The 17213-nt window shown below is 39.4% G+C and overlaps 2 protein-coding genes across 2 annotated transcripts; one reads left to right on the top strand and one right to left on the bottom strand.

The window, feature by feature from the left end:
* Positions 1-1268: 1268 nt before the first annotated feature.
* hook1 (hook microtubule-tethering protein 1) lies at positions 1269-14995 on the top strand. Its single transcript, XM_010787035.1, has 22 exons — positions 1269-1497; positions 3950-4035; positions 4414-4486; positions 4951-5001; positions 5780-5912; positions 6215-6282; positions 6965-7027; positions 7327-7410; positions 9742-9905; positions 9992-10132; positions 10520-10721; positions 11280-11390; positions 11494-11581; positions 11677-11743; positions 11838-11978; positions 12127-12214; positions 12439-12470; positions 12581-12663; positions 12860-12960; positions 13068-13169; positions 13264-13332; positions 13418-14995. Exons 1-22 carry the CDS (start codon positions 1444-1446, stop codon positions 13574-13576), a joined length of 2160 nt encoding a protein of 719 aa, XP_010785337.1. The 5' UTR covers positions 1269-1443; the 3' UTR covers positions 13577-14995.
* Positions 14996-15281: 286 nt separating this feature from the next.
* LOC104959126 (cytochrome P450 2K1-like) lies at positions 15282-16080 on the bottom strand. Its single transcript, XM_010786978.1, has 2 exons — positions 15926-16080; positions 15282-15760 (listed from the first exon to the last, which is right to left on the bottom strand). Exons 1-2 carry the CDS (start codon positions 16071-16073, stop codon positions 15585-15587), a joined length of 324 nt encoding a protein of 107 aa, XP_010785280.1. The 5' UTR covers positions 16074-16080; the 3' UTR covers positions 15282-15584.
* Positions 16081-17213: the final 1133 nt, after the last annotated feature.

Here is a 17213-nt window from a genome sequence, read left to right as displayed (position 1 = left end):
GATTTTAGGAGTGTGACATATCAACGACTTTATCCCAAAGTGTTACATCACCTAATGTAAAAATGTCTTAAAAATGTGTGATAAGTCTATGAGTCTCATCTTCCTCAAGCTTTGTTGGAAACGTTCATTGTGTGGCTCAGAGAGCAGGAGACAGGACATGAGTGAGTTATTATGTATAACACAATGTAGCCCTTAAATTATAATCACAGACACGCTCATGAGATATATAAATGGTTAGAGTGAGCAGTTTTATTATATTCATGGGGAATTAATTAATATTCAGAGAACAGTTGGCATGCTGCCAAGCTTTAAGTGGCTGTCTGAAAGGAGGTTGATTAAAGAAAAACACTTTCTATTTCAAGTTAATGTGGACAATAAAATGAGGGTTGAAAGGGATTAACATTCCATTTGTATTCAATATCCACCTCCATGCTATACCTGCAAAACTGTCTGTGCAGGATTATTATTTATGTTGGCAATATGGGTGAGGTCATGTAGTCCTTCAAACCGTGGCTTGCATCTTGTTTTGTACCTGTTTTGGTATCTTGTTGTTTTTATCATGATAACTCATTCTTTCTTATGTTTTGCACTGGTACCAGGGACAACATAATTGTGTTTCTTCATGTAGTAGTACTGACTGCTCATTAAATATATTAATAAAAAAGGTAAATGACAAAGTGAAAGAAGAATCTGTATTTTAAACCTATAATAATTCTAATTACTGTGAACTATAAGGCTGAAATATACACAGATCAAATATAAATAAAGTTATACAAATAATAAACATGTATAGATACGCTATATATAATGTATTCATTTAATGATTGAATTTAAATTTGATTGTAGCTGATGTATAAATATACATATAGCGTTTATTAGAGGTACAGTGGCAGTTTGAGGATTGGCAATAGTTGTGCTCAAAGCACAAGAAAAATAAAAACTAATACCTAGATATTAATAGAAAAATAAATAACATTTAACTGAATTATATTACCGTGTGTTTGATCCCTCAAACTCTCTACACATCTATAATCCATCAATTATGAGGGTTAGCCATTTCATAATTACACGGATCAAAAATGATTTGATTTTGGTCAGAAAATGGAGGCGTGTTTAATCACAGATCCAACTCACTGATTGGCTATAGCGAGGTTTAACTGCTGTCAATCTCCCCAAATCTCAACGCTGATTGGTTACGTCTTGTATTTCCCTCCCTTGATCTCAAGTAGGAGCCTGCACACAAGTAAACGTCGAAGAACTAAGCGGTGCCATTCGCGTACGTCTTACGTTATTTTACGGACAGCACTTCCATAGTGGCTGTCAAGTTTACGTGTTTAGCGTAAGAGCGCTACCTCTTGGCAGCAGGTGAGGTCAAATGCAGAGGAAAGGAGCGGAAGAGCTTTGCTGACAGGTGGAGGAAAATACTTTAGCTTTTAAGCTAAAATGGAACAATCGGACGAGTATAAAATGGCACTGACCGAGAGCCTCGCAATATGGGTGAGTTGTATAAAATGACATGTTCAGCTAATAGCGTTATGTGAATGTGCCAGCTGATACAAGGAAACCATGGGAGCGATTCACCTGTTTGTAGGTGGTGGGGGTGTCAGCGAAAACACTCTTTACAAACCGAGAGAAAAAGAGACAAATTACAAACGAGCAGATAGTCGTTTATTGTCGCTAAGCAAAATCGTTATTACTGAAAACAGCTTCAGCCGTTATTTAATTAAAGTCTCCGTGGCAACAGTGTCAGCCCACCGGTATAGTAACGACAAGAGCTGGTACTGCAGGCTAATAAATCTAAAGTTAAAGGGACAAAGACAACATTGTCCTTTTAGTTTAGTCGATCTTCACCGTATTTAGAGTTAATCCAATTGAATGGGAGATATTTGTTCAATGTTGCTGTTTTGTTGACCTTGTGTAAATGATTACATGAAGCTATTACTAGCAGTAGTTAAGTGTCCTTCGTTTGTGTAGCTAGCTTGCTGCACTTGTCCCTCTTCATGGTGGTGAACCCACAGTGTGTTGGTTGTCGTGTTACTGTATATCTCATGCCAGCAGTATCTGACATCTAAATCCCGTGGCTATGTCTAATCCACTTCAGTTACCTTGTTGACCAACAGTGGACAAGTCTTACAATTTAAGTAGGAGGTCAGATTAAATCCTATACTGTTCCTCACAAGGAAATATTAGTCTTTTTAATTCTAAACGTTTTTGTCTTTGCTTAAGAGGCATGACTTTTGGCAAGGATGTGAGTTGTTTTTATGTCTACTTTGGTTAAACCTTAACATTTGTGTTTCCAAAACACAGACACTCAAAATGCCTCCATTAAAGCCTTCAAAACTATTTTTTCTCCCATCTCACTGACATGACAACATCAAATAATGCATTATATTGTATCGGACTCTATATCGAGAGATATGGAATACAACTTGGGGTTTCTACTTTTTCCCACAAGACTGAGACATGTCATCACATATATGTTTTTATACTTGTTTCCTGCACCCAATACATGCTTCAAAAACGATGTTGTTGCTAATAAGTATACAATAAATAATTAAATGTTTGTATTTGCATTATGTGAACACATTTTAAAGAGTTATCATTCTGAAAATGAACAAATATTTGGTGGTGATGACCAAGACTGAAGCAGGTTAAAAGATTTCACCCAGTGAAAGAAAAAATAAAGTTTATGGCAGTTTAACACAGATCTTTTTGAAAGATCCTCTGCCACATCATAGACTAAATGCATTACATGAATGCACACAATGTATTGTTCATACTCCTAGATGCACATATTCTTATTTCACATTTCATAGTTTATATTCTAAAATTCATTCATAGCATTCTATTTCCATGTAAATTACTGCTTTATTTAATTTGTATTGCTATTTAACTGTATTTTATTTTATTACGGTGTAAAAGATTTTGTGTTTTATATTAGATTTCTTGTTTTTTATATTTTATGTATGCACCATGACATCAAGTCAAATTCCTAGTATGTGCGAACCTACCTGGCAATAAACCTGTTTCTGATTTCTGATTCTGATTCTGATGTAACTGTGAAAATAATCTCTTGAGTGTGTTCTCACATGCTGCGTACAGTACTTTGAATTTAAGCCATATGTTTAGTTCTTGTGAACATTGTGTTTTGTTTGCGTTAATGCCGCTTGTCCTTGAATATTATAAAGCATGATAAAAATACTTTTCTAATGAGACACAAACGATGATTTACTGACAGCTTTTTGACATAACTTGTAAATATACATTAAAAGATGGTGTCAAATAAACAAAAGCACTGCTGATTGTGATGGTGAAAGAATAACATAGTATTTCTTTATTTAGATAAAAGGGTTCGCAGCACATTGGGGGGAAACATGTTCGGCAAAAACAATTGTGTGTGACTGTGTGGTGATGGTGTGTGTGTGTGTGTGTGTGTGTGTGTGTGTTNGGATTATTATCAGTTCTGGTAATATCTTCCTAAATAACTACGTCTGAAAGCAGAAGTCTAGGGCAAATAATTGAAAGTAAATATTTAACAATTACACCAATTGTATTGTATATTATATTCTTTGCAAGCTCTTGCGGGCCACATAAGATTAGGTCGCGGGCCGGATTTGGCCCCCGGGCCTTGAGTTTGACACCCCTGCCTCACACCATGTCTGCTACCTTAATTATTTACATCTTCACTTAAGAGAGGAAGCCTTTGTCCTAACCTGACTGGCACTATCTCCTCTCTCCTTTATTCATTCTCTCCTCTTCAGGGTTTGAATGTAAGTACTACACTATCTCTACACATCTGCAGTTTTGTGAAGACACGCTCCAGTGATGGCTTGGAAATAATGCAGTGGGCAGCAGCATGTCACTGCCTCCCTAACAATGTTTCATTCGCTGTTCTCTCCATGGATTGTTTGCCCGTTCTTCCTGTGATGCTGTGTTTTATGCTTCTCAGCTGCAGACCTTCAACACTCCTGCACCCTGCACAGCAGTGGGGGAGCTGACCACAGGAGTGGCGATATCACAAGCACTGCATCAAATGTAAGTCACCGCATGCACACACACACAGTTAATGGTGCAAAACATTTTTAATCTATGTAAATCATAAACAGCCAACATCAGATTTTATTGTGAGACAATGAAAATCAACAACAGATTTTTTTTAAGTTCACCGCCTCTGTTAAACATAAAGTTCTATTGTAGCCAAAGCTACGGTACGCATTACTGTCTGTTACTCTCCAGCTACATGTTTAACACACAGCTGAATGAAACAACCCTCCTGTATGAATATTTTGAGAATGCAGGAAGTAGTTTGCTTAAGTGAAAGAAAGTAGATAGAAAGCAGATATTGAGTATCATCCAGAATCATTTGACCTTGAACGGCTGACCTGTGAACTGTTCCCCTCCTGTGTGCTGCAGAGACCCATCATGGTTCACTGACGGATGGCTCCTTCGTATCAAACCAGATGTTGAGGACAACTGGAGACTGAAGGTAAAGGAGTGGTGTCTACCCCATCCTCTGCTCTCTCTCACTTTTCTCTTCATGTTTTGTTTAAACCCCGTGTGCTAAATCCTCTGTTTGCTTCAACCCTGCTTAACTGTCCTTGACACTGCCTTCCTGCGCTGCTGCTGCTTCCGGCTTAGCACTTAGAAATGTTTTCATGTATGTTTGTCCAAATTGGTCAGCTATATGTAATGTAGTTTGGAAATTAAATGCATGCCATTCTCTCTCCCATCTGTTTGGCTGTGACTGTATCAATCCCCTTAGACATTTTGGCATGCCAGATAAGGAAACTGCTGCGACAAATCAAAACATCTGCTTTCAAAAATGCATATTTTCTTGCACATATATCAAAAATCATGGTTTTGGGATGGCATGAACATCACTTCTGTTTGAAGTGAATCTGTGTTGTGAGTGTGACTAAACTAACTTTATGATATTGTGTGCGTTCTCAGATGAACAACCTGAAGAAGATTCTTCAGATGATCGTTGATTATTATAATGAGGTAGGTTGTGTTCATGTACACAATATTTCAATATTAAAGTTTTAATTTCATCAGCTATTTTTATTTAGTATTTTCCTTAGTTATTTGCCAAATGAAAGTCTTACATTTTATTGTTTTTAGTCCTGTTTAGTTTTTCAGTCAAGTCAAGTTTTGGTCGTCATACTTTCAGTAAATCTACTCTGGTTAAAATATCACCTTCGTTTTTCCTCTCAAGCCCTGCTGTCACTGTTAACATTAAGTTGAATAAGTAGCTGTAGACCTTATTTCTTCGGGGGATAAAATATTCTAGAATATTCCTTCTCCTTTATTTGTCAACTAAATAAAAAACAGATTATATATTTTTTGTATAAATTACAAAGGTTAAAAACATAGTTGAAGAACATATTGAGTTAACAAAATGAACACACTAGCAACATGCACAATATCCCTTTGTGTTTGCACATTAGATGATTGGGAGAATCAGACTCTTGTGTGTTCATTAGCTTTTTGTGGGATTTGTACTACACACTGTTTCCGTAGCGCTAAACCCCATGAGCCTGTTGTGCAATTGAGATCAAAGCAAGCTTCAAGTTGTTTAAGCCTGGCACTCAGAACATCCACAATGGAGTACTGAAGCTCAGCCATTTCTTTATCCACTCCGCTTTTTCAACACACAACTGATTTATGTTATCCATTCATTCTCCCAGTTGTAGCATAACTACTCACACAGCTGTTTGCAGGTTTAAGCTGATAGAATCAATGCAGTTTTGCTCACTGTTTTCTGACTCTGTGCCGTCAGGTCTTAGGCCAGGAGATCGTAGAGTTCCTGGTGCCAGACGTGGCCCTGGTGGCAGAGCACTCAGACCCCATAGAGCTGGGGAGGCTGCTGCAGCTCGTATTGGGCTGTTCTGTCAGATGTGAGCGTAAACAAGGTGTGTGGCTGCTTCTCTGTTAAAATTAGACACAGACATATTTACAGCAAACATTTGGTGAACAGAGAACAAAGGAAGGGAACAGTTCCATCAAAATCTGTTAGATCAGGGCCTGTCAGAGGAACACTGTTGAATTATTGCCCTGCCAAGCCTCTGACAAAGGCAGAGCCCTTCAGGCAGCCTATATGGGAAATCAATGTCGTCAGTGTTACATTTGCAAGTGGGGCACAAGTGCTGAAAATTAAAAAACAATGTAGTCGATGTGTGTGTGTAGTATTTGATTCTCCTCATTCTGTCGACAGAATACATTCAGATCATCATGACCCTGGAGGAGTCTGTGCAGCACGTTGTGATGACAGCCATCCAGGAGGTCAGTCTGTCTTAAAGGGCTGCTTCTAATGTTTCAATAGGGGTGTGTGAGGTACTTTCACATAGTCAGAGAAATACCTAAAGAAGATGGAGATAGTCATGCCCCCAGTTAAAGGAAACCCATAACAGGAGGAAAGCAATGGTCAAAACTTATTTTAGCAACCTAAAAACATCTTAGAATATTCTCACTGCTTTACCTTAAATGTGTGTGTACATTGTTAAAGTGCTTTTGGTGTAAGCAAAGAGAAGTTAAACCACTTTATAAATGCAATTAATTTACATTTGAAAGCCAGCAGACTCAACAACAACAAAATCATTCATTTTACTTTAATGAGAACACAGAGTTGCTCGTGTACCACTGCCTCGATCAATTAGTTATTTGTCCTATTGAATGACTTTGGTTACACTGACGAAGGACCTCATACAACCCCACTTAAAAAAACAAATCCAAACTATTCTTTTTATACCAAGTGTCTCCCACAATCAGATTAGAGATTTTAAAGATGTAAAATGTTTTTTTTAAAAAATCATTTATTTGATGTGTTTTTCTAATTAACTTCAGCAGCAGTATTTGTTGAAGGAGGGCATTGATTATGTTTGTATTTGGGTACAATATATGTAGGCTTTGAAGCTATTCAAATGAATCTGTGATCCATAAACCCAATGACCTTCTTCCTCTCCAGCTCATGAGCAGAGAGATCACAGCCCCGTTTGGAGCCGAACTGTCCGGGGACTTGGATCATCAGGTTTGTATTTTTATTTCCACACAGGTTCTCAACTGGGAGGTCTTTTTTTTAGCCTTTACACAGTCTGTACTTTATACTGTGTCATTTATTTTAACTAAGTGAATATGTACATACTGTACTTAATAAGAATAAGAATCCCTCAAGTTCATGTTAACATTGCATTCTAACATTAGTGTATTGATTATATCCATATATCCCTTTCATTTGCAAGTAATGTGTACATTTTCCCAGGGAAGTAATTTGATGTTGTCTTACTAAATTGGCTGTTGTTTAAATTCTGCTTTCCTTCATGTTTCCAGCTGAAAAAAGCCCTAGAGGAACTCACTGAACTTTTAGCGGACAAGGAAGCATTAGCCCAGCGCTGTCAGGACCTGGACATGCAGGTGAATACAACTCTTTTACACCCTCTCTTTAAGGAAACAAGGGATTATTAAATGTTCTTTTAAATTAGAGATTTACTTTTCTAGGAGGAGAAACATTATGGGAAATGTACCTTGTGCTAAGTACATGACTAAAATGCATTGGTCATATTTCGCGCAACACTAAATTCACAAAGAAGATTATGCGTAAACCTGGCCATTTATGGTAATCAAGATTAGAGTGAACGTAACATAAACTTTGCATGAAGCTTTACTATAGTTGTGATGAATATACAATTCCAAGTTCATTACCTGAGATCTGTCTGCTGCAAACAGCCTCATGGAAGTGAATTCTGACTATCTCACATTTTATAAACGAACACAAATCTTTTAAGTAAGTAATTTGGTGTTCTTAAAATCATTCTATTAAAGGTGGGGTATGTAATTTTGGAGAAACCAGCTCGAGTATTAAAAATACACAGCCGGAACAAATCTGCTACTTCCTTACAGAGCCCCCCCTCCAACACACAGGAACGCTCACATGACCAATGAGGGCACGAGATAAGTTTGTGCACAGATGGAAGGCTGACAGGCAGGTAGGACATCCAGTTATTTTAGCCGGGCCGGCTCAGATGATTGGTCGTGCTTTTTACAGTACTACAGTACGGCTTCCACAGATGACATTATTTTATGGATTTTTTGTCAAAGCACTTCAGATATTCATTGCTATCGGGATGTTAAGAGCATTCCATGGAATATAACAGAAAGTGTATCTCGAGCCGGTTTCTCAAACTTACCTACCCCACCTTTAAGCTGGTACTAATGTGATACTTTATTAGCATTCAGAGGCTGCTGGTGCAAGCCTTCTGTAAAAAATAAAGTCATTGATCACTAACAAACAAAACATTTCTATATTTTGACTACCGTAACTTACGACCCTGGTATTTTATTTCCTGTAGGATAAAACCCTGCAAACACCTTTAGTGTTTCTAAAGGAAAACATATATCACAATTATTTCCTGGTCTCAGTACTTGTCTATGGCTTAACTGATTTTCAGAGCTTCATGTCTGCATGCATGCAGGCCAGCGGTAGTGTATAAACAGGCGTTGTGTAATGGGCTGTAATGCTTGGTCCATTGTCTGGAGCTGCTGTGGCAGAAGGACTGTGGGCTCAGAGTCTGGGCTCTGCTGGCCCCTCTGTGGCAGCGAGCCACTGCTAGAGCCCCCCCCTCCCCACTGTGCAGACTCCATGTACCACAGGCACTGATAAACTGTTTACTGGACTCTCGACAGATTGATTTGTTTTTTCACCAGTGTTGCTCCTCTCTCGCTGCAGCAAGGTAAGTCCAACATGGCCGACCATTCAGCAAAAACTAAAACCGTCTAAAAACCAGCTGCTCAAATGTTTACTCTAACTCCGCTAACAAACGGCTCATCAGGATGACGACTCACACCGTGTCTGTCTTCTTGGTTTCTTTCTGTAATTTACCAAAGAACATCTGTGTGATGGAATAACCACTTTGTCATCTTTTCATAAAAGCAGTGTGACATTTTATGAAGGTTGTTTTATGTGGGACTTAAAGTAGTTCATAGGATTAGACAATGATGATAAAAAATAGGAATGGGTGATTATTTAATATTATTTATTTTAAAACTTTTAGATTCAATCTTGTGGCAATGATAATCACAATATTCTGTTATCATTTACTCTCATTTAATATGGAGAAGCTGAACACGAAAAAAAAATGGTGATAGATTTCGTCAAATGTAGTGCCTTACAGTATATGATCATCTTATTATGTTATGCTGCATACAATGTATTCATATATAATTAGACAACCGTATGATATTTTTATTATACTATTAATTTGATCAGTTTTGCCAAAATATAGTTAAACAAGTATTGTCTAATGTAGGCTCTGACCCAGGAGGTGGTCTTTATCCAGTTTGCAGACATGTTGTCTGCGGGATGTTTAAACAACAACACGTTAACATGGACTAATAATCTGGTGCTAAAACGGTACACGTCAGGGAAATGATGGGTGAGAAGTCAAGCTAACTAACCGTGTATTAACATGTTTGCTTAAAGGGCACTTTGTCTGTGCTCTGCTTCCAGCATGGTTAACTGTTTGCTTACACCTGGGAGAGGACGAGAGTTGTCTGTAATGGAGGGGGTTTGTCTTTTGATGGTCGGATGTAACTTTACAGCTTTGCATGAAATAATTGACCAAAGAAACCGTAACATATTCTTTCTGCTGACTTGACCTACATTTATGTTTTGTTTGTATACTTAATTCACTTCAAAATTGTATAACTTTTGTGAGAGTGGCTCTAAACAGTGTTGTACCTGGACAGGTGGCTGTTCTTCAAGAGGAACGGAACAGCTTATTGGCTGAGAACGATGTCCTAACAGACCGAGCCAATCAGCTGGACACATTCGATGACCCCAGCACCCCCTCGGGAAGGAAACACAACCAGCTGCAGCAACTGCTAGAGACGCTGCAGGAGGAGACCTTCAGGTGGGTCACCTTCTGCCAAAGTGTGCTGCAGGAACCTCGTTAGGGTTGTGAAGTCTGAACATGTATGTGAATTTGCATCTGTTCAGGCTGGAGGCGGCTAAGGATGACTACAGGATCCACTGTGAAGAGTTGGAGAAGCAGCTGATCGAGGTTCAGCACCGCAATGACGACCTCACCAGCCTGGCAGAAGAGTCTCGAGCACTGAAGGATGAACTGGACGTTCTGAGGTTTGTTTCTTTGGGGGGATTTCAATCAAGTCTTTTTTAAACAATGTAATAAACAGATTTTTCCTCAAGGAGCGGGACACAGATCAGTCCTGTGCTAGTGCGCTGGAAAGAAGGTCACTCAGGATTTCACTGATTAGCCTTTCTCGCCTGGTTGAGTGAGTGCTAATCAGTGAAATTAGCTCGTGTTTTGTTTGGCTTGAACAAAAATCAGCCGATAAATTGCTTTAAATGTTGTGGACCTCTTGTATGAGCACAAGCAAATGAAACCAGAAAAGCAACATCAATGTAATACTCAAAAATGATTCTTTCTGAAGCAGTTGTAATCAGCTATTCATTGGTAGCTTTTTTAAATTGAATGCATTTATTTTTTGTATTCATATGTTGTAGGAACTGCTCAGATCGGCTGGTGACGCTGGAGGCCTCGGTGGACACATACAAACGTAAGCTGGAGAATCTTGGAGATCTGAAGAGGCAGATGAAGCTGCTGGAGGAGAATAACATGACCTACATGCAAAACACGGTCAGCTTGGAGGAAGAGCTGCGCAAGGCCAACGCTGCCCGCGCACAGCTGGAGACGTACAAGAGACAGGTGAGGCAAAGCATGGCTGGGAACTAATGGGAAACTCCACCCTCAATCCACCTAACTTCATATACATCTCATACAGCACACAGGATTTAAAATGAACAGCAGGGAGACAGATTGTAGTTATTATATATATTGCCATTTATTAGGAAAGTGCGGGAGCCAAGAGCCACAGTGCTTTAAAAATGTTTGTAGCTAACTGGACTTCCCAAGTTAATTATTTTGTTATCTTGATACATAATAATCAACCTGAAAACAAAACTGTTTTATCTTATTATGTTTATTACAGATCAGGAGGGAGATGACAGCAATTATAGATGGTTCAAATCTTAGGTTGTGATAGTAGATAACTGGGTGGCTGCTTTCCGCTGCCCTTGCTGCATATTGTTTTATTTTGACATTTCATTTAGCTGAGGCTTTTTATCCAGAGCAACTTACAATGACCAATTACAGGGACATTCTCCCTAACTAAGGGCTGAGTGCCTTACTCAAGGGCGCACGAGTGGTGGTGTTCCTGGCGGGATTTGAATTTCTTTACATATGTTTTCACTTGCTGTTTGTCAGGTCCAAGAGCTACACAGGAAGTTGTCTGAAGAGTCGCGGCGAGCAGACAACCTGGCCTACGAGATGAAGAAATTAGAAGAAAAGCACGAAACTGTGATGAAAGAAAAAGAGGTGAGGCAGCTTTGGAAATGTGTCCGGAACAATTATCAAGAGGACTTTATTTTCTTTTGCTGTTACGAACACTGTGGTTTGAACTTATATTCCCGTCCATTAGAGGACCATCATAGAGAGGGACTCTCTGAAGGAGACCAACGAGGAGCTGCGATGCACTCAGGCTCAGCAGGTCCAGCTCTCACAAGCAGGTATCTCACTGCGATGTTAAATCTGACAGTAATTATAATTATTAAACTGCTTTGCCCCTTTTTCATTCTAAAGCACACATACTTTCTCTATGCAGGGATTCTTCCTTCTTCCAGCCCCAGCCATGAAAACCTGGCAGCTGAATTAATACCCATAGAGTACAGGTAAATGATGCGTTTTCAACCATGCAGAACTCTTCATCCCTTCCTCAGTGTGCTGTGTGATGATGATTGACCTTGTGTGTGTATTGTTGTTCAGAGAGAAGTTCATCAGGCTGCAGCACGAGAACAAGATGCTGAGAGTGCAGCAGGAGGAACTTGAGGGGGAGAAGATCGCTACACTGCAGGCCCAGCTGGAGGAGGCTCATAAGACACGCAGTGAACTGGACACTGAGAACAGGTTAAGCGTTTTACAAGTCTTCATACAGTAAATCAGCAGCAAGCTTTTTTTTACCTTATAGTCATTGACTTTTGGCTGTTTTTCGTTTTGGGTGTTTATAAACGTATTCTTGTTTTTATATTTCCTTCCTCTTCACGGTTATCTGCAGATTGAGTGGAGAGCGGATGAGTGAGCTGCAGCAGCAGGTGGAGGACCTCCAGAGGGCTCTGCAGAGTCAGGCAGCCAAACCTGATGATGTGAGTGAGCCATGCTGAGAGAGAGGGAGAGTCCCACTGAGTTCATCTTATTAGACTTTGTGCTGGGATGGCATCATGTAAAGAAATCACATTAGTTTATGTTTTCCCTCAAAATGTTTACATCATTTAGAGGTCATTTCATTTTTGCTAATGCGTTTATTTTGCAATGAATTGATTTTATGAAAAAGCTTTTTAATCCATTCTCTTTTCAATCTTTTTTTCAGTCAAACCTGAAACGGAAACTTGATGCCCACATGTAAGTTTGAAATATGAAAAGTGTCAACTCTTAAAGAAAAGTTGAGAAATCAAATGAATATACATGTTCTCCAGTAGAGGGAGGTAAAGATACTGCGTTTGTTTCCTCAGGGTCCAACTGAACGAGGCTCAGGACGAAATCATGAAGAAGAAAGAGTTGCTGGAGGACCTGCAGCCTGACAACACTCAGAATTGTAAGTCAAAAATATTTTCTCTGATAATTCCAACATGTTACCACTACCGCAACCTCTAGAGTGGAAAATATAAGCTATTCTGTCCGTAGTCAGAGTCTCTCTCTTCTCATGAGTAGAGTGCTAGTCCCCCCAGAAATATGTACAACAGCACAATGTGACTGAAGGGAAACTTTATAATGTCTTTCTTGCCTCAAAGCCCTGAAGCTGGATGAGCTGATGGCTGCTCTGAAGAAGAAGGACGATGACATGAGGGCCATGGAAGAGAGGTACAAGATGTACCTGGAGAAAGCTCGCAATGTGAGTGATAAGTTAATGTAATTTCTCTATTATTTGTGTATTTTGTTTCAACGTCTTATTCCTTGAGTCAAATAAATGAATGTGGCTTCAAAACGTTGTTTTTGTAGGTTATAAGAGCACTGGATCCAAAGCTTAATCCAGCCACCGCTGAGATCCAGGCTCTGAGGAACCAGTTGGCCGATCGGGACAAACAGATTCTCAACCTGGAAGTAAATATGTTTTCCTTGTCTGTGAATATACAATATGTTTAAAAAGGACATGGGATCCAAACCTAATTCATGTTGTATTGTTTTGCCTCTGTAGCGTCTGTGTGAGCAGGCCAAACTGAGAGAGTACGAGGAGAAGCTGATTGTCACTGCGTGGTACAACAAGGTGAAACAAATTCAGATTACCTGGTGTTTCTCCTGCCTTTTTATGACATTATTGACACTTAAATGTGTTTTTTGTTGTCATCCAGAGTCTGGGCTTTCAGAAGCTGGCGATGGAGGCCCGTCTCGGCGGCTGCACCTCCTCCGTGTTGAGCCCCGGACAGTCTTTCTTGTCGCAGCAGCGGCAGGTCTCAAACGCTCCCCGCCGGCCGCTCTCCATCAACGTGCCGGCTGCTACCTCCAAGTAACCGTGTCATAGAGCCAAACGTCTCACCTTAAGTCAAACAGAAGAATACTCTCACTCCCAACAGTGAGCACTCAAGTGACCTTAAACACATCTGCTCTCAGCACTCGGGAGGAGGTCACGAACGATCGATGAGCACTTCATTATCAGACAAAATATTATGGGGTCACCTAACCGAGACTTTAGCTTACTGTACCACAAGACACTGACTGCAGGAGGACCCACAACCTGTGTTCACTTCACACAAGTTACACACACTGTCCCAACCTGTGGAGCATATGTCCCTTCTGCCATGATAATATGTATAATCAATTTAGCCTTCAGTCTCCTGACATGATGTATACTTGAACAGGAATGAGAGAAATGTAAATGAATGCTTAGCTGTATAATTCAGAATTGAAGCCCAAGATATATGAATGTGTTTTTTTAAAGGGTAAATTGAATGCTTAAGCTAACTGACTTCAGATGATTGTTGATGTATGGAAATCTTTACCATCATACTATGCTTACAAGTGGGTAACCTGCTTACAGGAAAAAAGATTAGATGTGCTTTCAAGAAAAGATTATTGCTATATTTGGTGCTGGCCACCAACTGCTGTTTAGCATCAAAGAGTCAGTCACTTTTTACTCAAATTCAACAAGCCCATCATGTTAAGATGTGAAAATATTATAAATCTTATTACGTAACGAACCTCTGAGGTGCTGCAACAACAAGTCATACACAAGAAATCCAGGACTGGTGAATTTGTCTTGTATTTTCTACACTCCTAAAGCGTGATTTGACTACCTTAAGTAAGTAAGGCCTTTGTATTCACTGAATATTTTGAAAATCTAATTCAGTAGTGAGAAATCAAGTTGTAAATGTGATTTTAACACCAGCTTCTGATCCAGTTGTAAGAATCAGGTTAAGCTTTCATACAGCTCCTTCAAATTTTAAATTGAGAAATGTAGTTGATATCAATTTAATCATGGATGTTTTAGTGTCTGTAAAAGCTCAGAGTGAGGAGCAGGTGTGTTCTTTGATATTTAATATAGATATTTTGGGTTATTGGCCCTTGGGGTCTTAAGTTTAACTGCACTAGTTTCTCAACATGAGTTAGCTGTGGGTTGATTGCCTTGTCACTGTGTGTGTTTGCTATAAAGAGGCACTCTGTTATGATGGTTTTTCCTTTTGTGATCATTAGATTTATTTCAAAGCGCTTTTTATTTTATGTTTTGCAGTGAAATATTCTGATTTAGGAGCAGTGTGCAAGAAAATAAGAAGGACAATCAAACGTAGCGCTGCACAGAAACTACTGTTGTGCATTGTTGTATGTGTGTGTGTGTTAATCAAGAGGAAAGCATTATGAATATTCACGAATTTAAAGAGTTCAAATTTAAAGCCTTTGGTTTTTCTTGTGAATAAATAAATAAATTCCTTTTCTAAAAATGTGTTTTACAATAAATTGCCTCAATCTCAGTTTAGGTGCAAAGATGATAAACATGGATAAAATGTTTTCACTTTGATGTTAAACATTTGACTGTGTTCTCTTAATAAGATTTCCATATCATCAGCACCTCCGCATGTGAAAATAATGCAGCAATTTTCTAAATGAACTTCATCAGGATAGATCCAATCATTGAAATCTAATAACAACCCTGATGAAAGAAAGATCTGGCATTTCTGTAGCAACATTTATTTTTATAGTTGCAATAGTCCACCTGAAATCATATAAAGTGAGTAATGATAGGCGTATATTGGAGAGTGCTGTATGCTGGGTACATAACTCTGGATATTGGACCGATGTAAATGTATCACATTTCACTCGTGATAATGGGTTAATCTAAGTGTCACCATCAGCTCTCGTGTTTCAGACACATGTTGTAGACAGGACCGTTGAATGCTGTCTCTGCTGGTAATGTGTTGTTTTTGTGTTGACAGGAAAACTAGCCAAAGATGCAGCATTTGTGTTGCATATGTTAAAATGTATGTATGTGTGCTTTGCTCTATAGTAGAGCACAGTTTGCAGGATTCAGCGGGCTGTGGCATAGATCTTAAAGGGGTACGGCGTGCGCGTGGCTCCTATGATTCCTTCAGTACTCAACTGAACTCCATCCAGCGTTGAAAAACAAAATGTCTGGAGCAAACTGACAAAAAACAGGAACAGCTCCATCCTCGCCAGACCTTCACCCAGACATGCACGCTTTCCTGGAGAAACAAACAAGCATACAAGCAAGACAATGAAGGCAAGTGCATCTATGATATTTCCAAGTATACTCTAAACTATACGCTTACATTTCCTGCACCCTAAACTATTTCCTTTCTTGTGGTTCAAATTTGCAAAGGTCAGTTAATTCATTGTTTGAAATGTACCTGCAGAAAAAGGTAAAAATGCATCCCTCCTCACAAACTTCCCCTCGGCATCCAGGAAGTGTTCAGGGTTGAAGGTGTCGGGGGTTTCCCATTCAGTCTTGTCAAACAGCACAGAGGTCAGGTTAGGCATCACTGAGGTTCCCTGCATACACACACACACACACACACACACACACACACACACACACACACACACACACACACACACACACACACACACACACACACACACACACACACAGAGAGCAATCGATTCAATATTGTTTATACAGAAGGATACGAATAAACAAACAAATGATACAGACACACCTTGTTATTAAACCTGTAAAGATTGACTAGCTTTTCTTCATATCAGATATTTCAATAATTTTATTATTTTTATTATTTCCAAGGAAGTTTTTTTGCTTTGTTTGCCTGCCCGATCTTATGGAGCTTGGTACAAAAGTGTGTGGCAAAGGCCAGGGAAGAACCTGTTTAATTTTGGAGCATATTTAAATCAAAATGTGGATAAATAGGTCATTTTCCCCTTTCATCATCATTGTAAGAGTATTTGGCAATTGCGGAGGTCTCCAAGTGCCCATCTGGTTATTTATTTTATATATCAATTTTAGGAAAACACCCACCCAATATAGAGTACTGTATATATTTTCCCCAGCTTGGTTGAATCCTCCTAAGTACTGGGACTACAGTATATGTAAGATATATAATTGATGTATTCTGGCAATTTTGTCCTTTGCTTATTCTTGAAGCATAAATCTCCAAGTAGATGGAAATATTTGTTTACATAATTGTGATCAATACGTTTGAGACTCACTGAGATAATTTAGACTAAAGTGAACTATCTAAACCCTCAGAGTCCTTTACCTCACTGAACCTCTCAGTCTGACAGGACAGAACTCTCCCTCCACATTATTGTAGAAACAGCTTCTTATATCCGTTAGTGCATCAGAAGCTAACAACATTCCCCGCCGGTACCGGTGCACCCCCTCTCTCTATCTCTCTCACTTTGGCTGTGAGCTGCGGGCGCCTGATAAGCCAACATCCCCCACTTTCATCACTAAAGCGCCCATCGTACAGGGCAAATGGAAAATGTAACCGGGGTGAAAAGGGTGTTATCTTTACTTAATTATGAGTGTTGTTACATCAAGGCCGAAAATTAGGATGAGCACCAACGGTCAAAACATTAATTTTTTCCTCCCAGAGCTGTCAGCGCAGCGCCTCCACAGATCTGGCGCCCTAGGCGAACATCTATAACGCCAGTGCGACGGGCCAGCCCTGGTCCCAGGTT

Source organism: Notothenia coriiceps, unplaced genomic scaffold, assembly GCF_000735185.1.
Source record: "Notothenia coriiceps isolate Sejong01 unplaced genomic scaffold, NC01 NC01_scaffold00029967, whole genome shotgun sequence".
NCBI lineage: Eukaryota > Metazoa > Chordata > Actinopteri > Perciformes > Nototheniidae > Notothenia > Notothenia coriiceps.
Note: the sequence above shows the minus strand (reverse complement) of the source record. Positions and strands in the feature narration are given on the sequence as shown.

Coding starts and splice junctions, on each gene's coding strand:
- hook1 (XM_010787035.1), top strand. CDS start 1,444: ATGGAACAATCGGACGAGTATAAAATGGCACTGACCGAGAGCCTCGCA. Junction 11,582..11,676: donor GGTCCAGCTCTCACAAGCAG/GTATCTCACTGC, acceptor TTCTCTATGCAG/GGATTCTTCCTTCTTCCAGC. Junction 11,979..12,126: donor GAACTGGACACTGAGAACAG/GTTAAGCGTTTT, acceptor GGTTATCTGCAG/ATTGAGTGGAGAGCGGATGA.
- LOC104959126 (XM_010786978.1), bottom strand. CDS start 16,073: ATGCAGGGAACCTCAGTGATGCCTAACCTGACCTCTGTGCTGTTTGAC. Junction 15,761..15,925: donor ATTTTTACCTTTTTCTGCAG/GTACATTTCAAA, acceptor TTGTTTCTCCAG/GAAAGCGTGCATGTCTGGGT.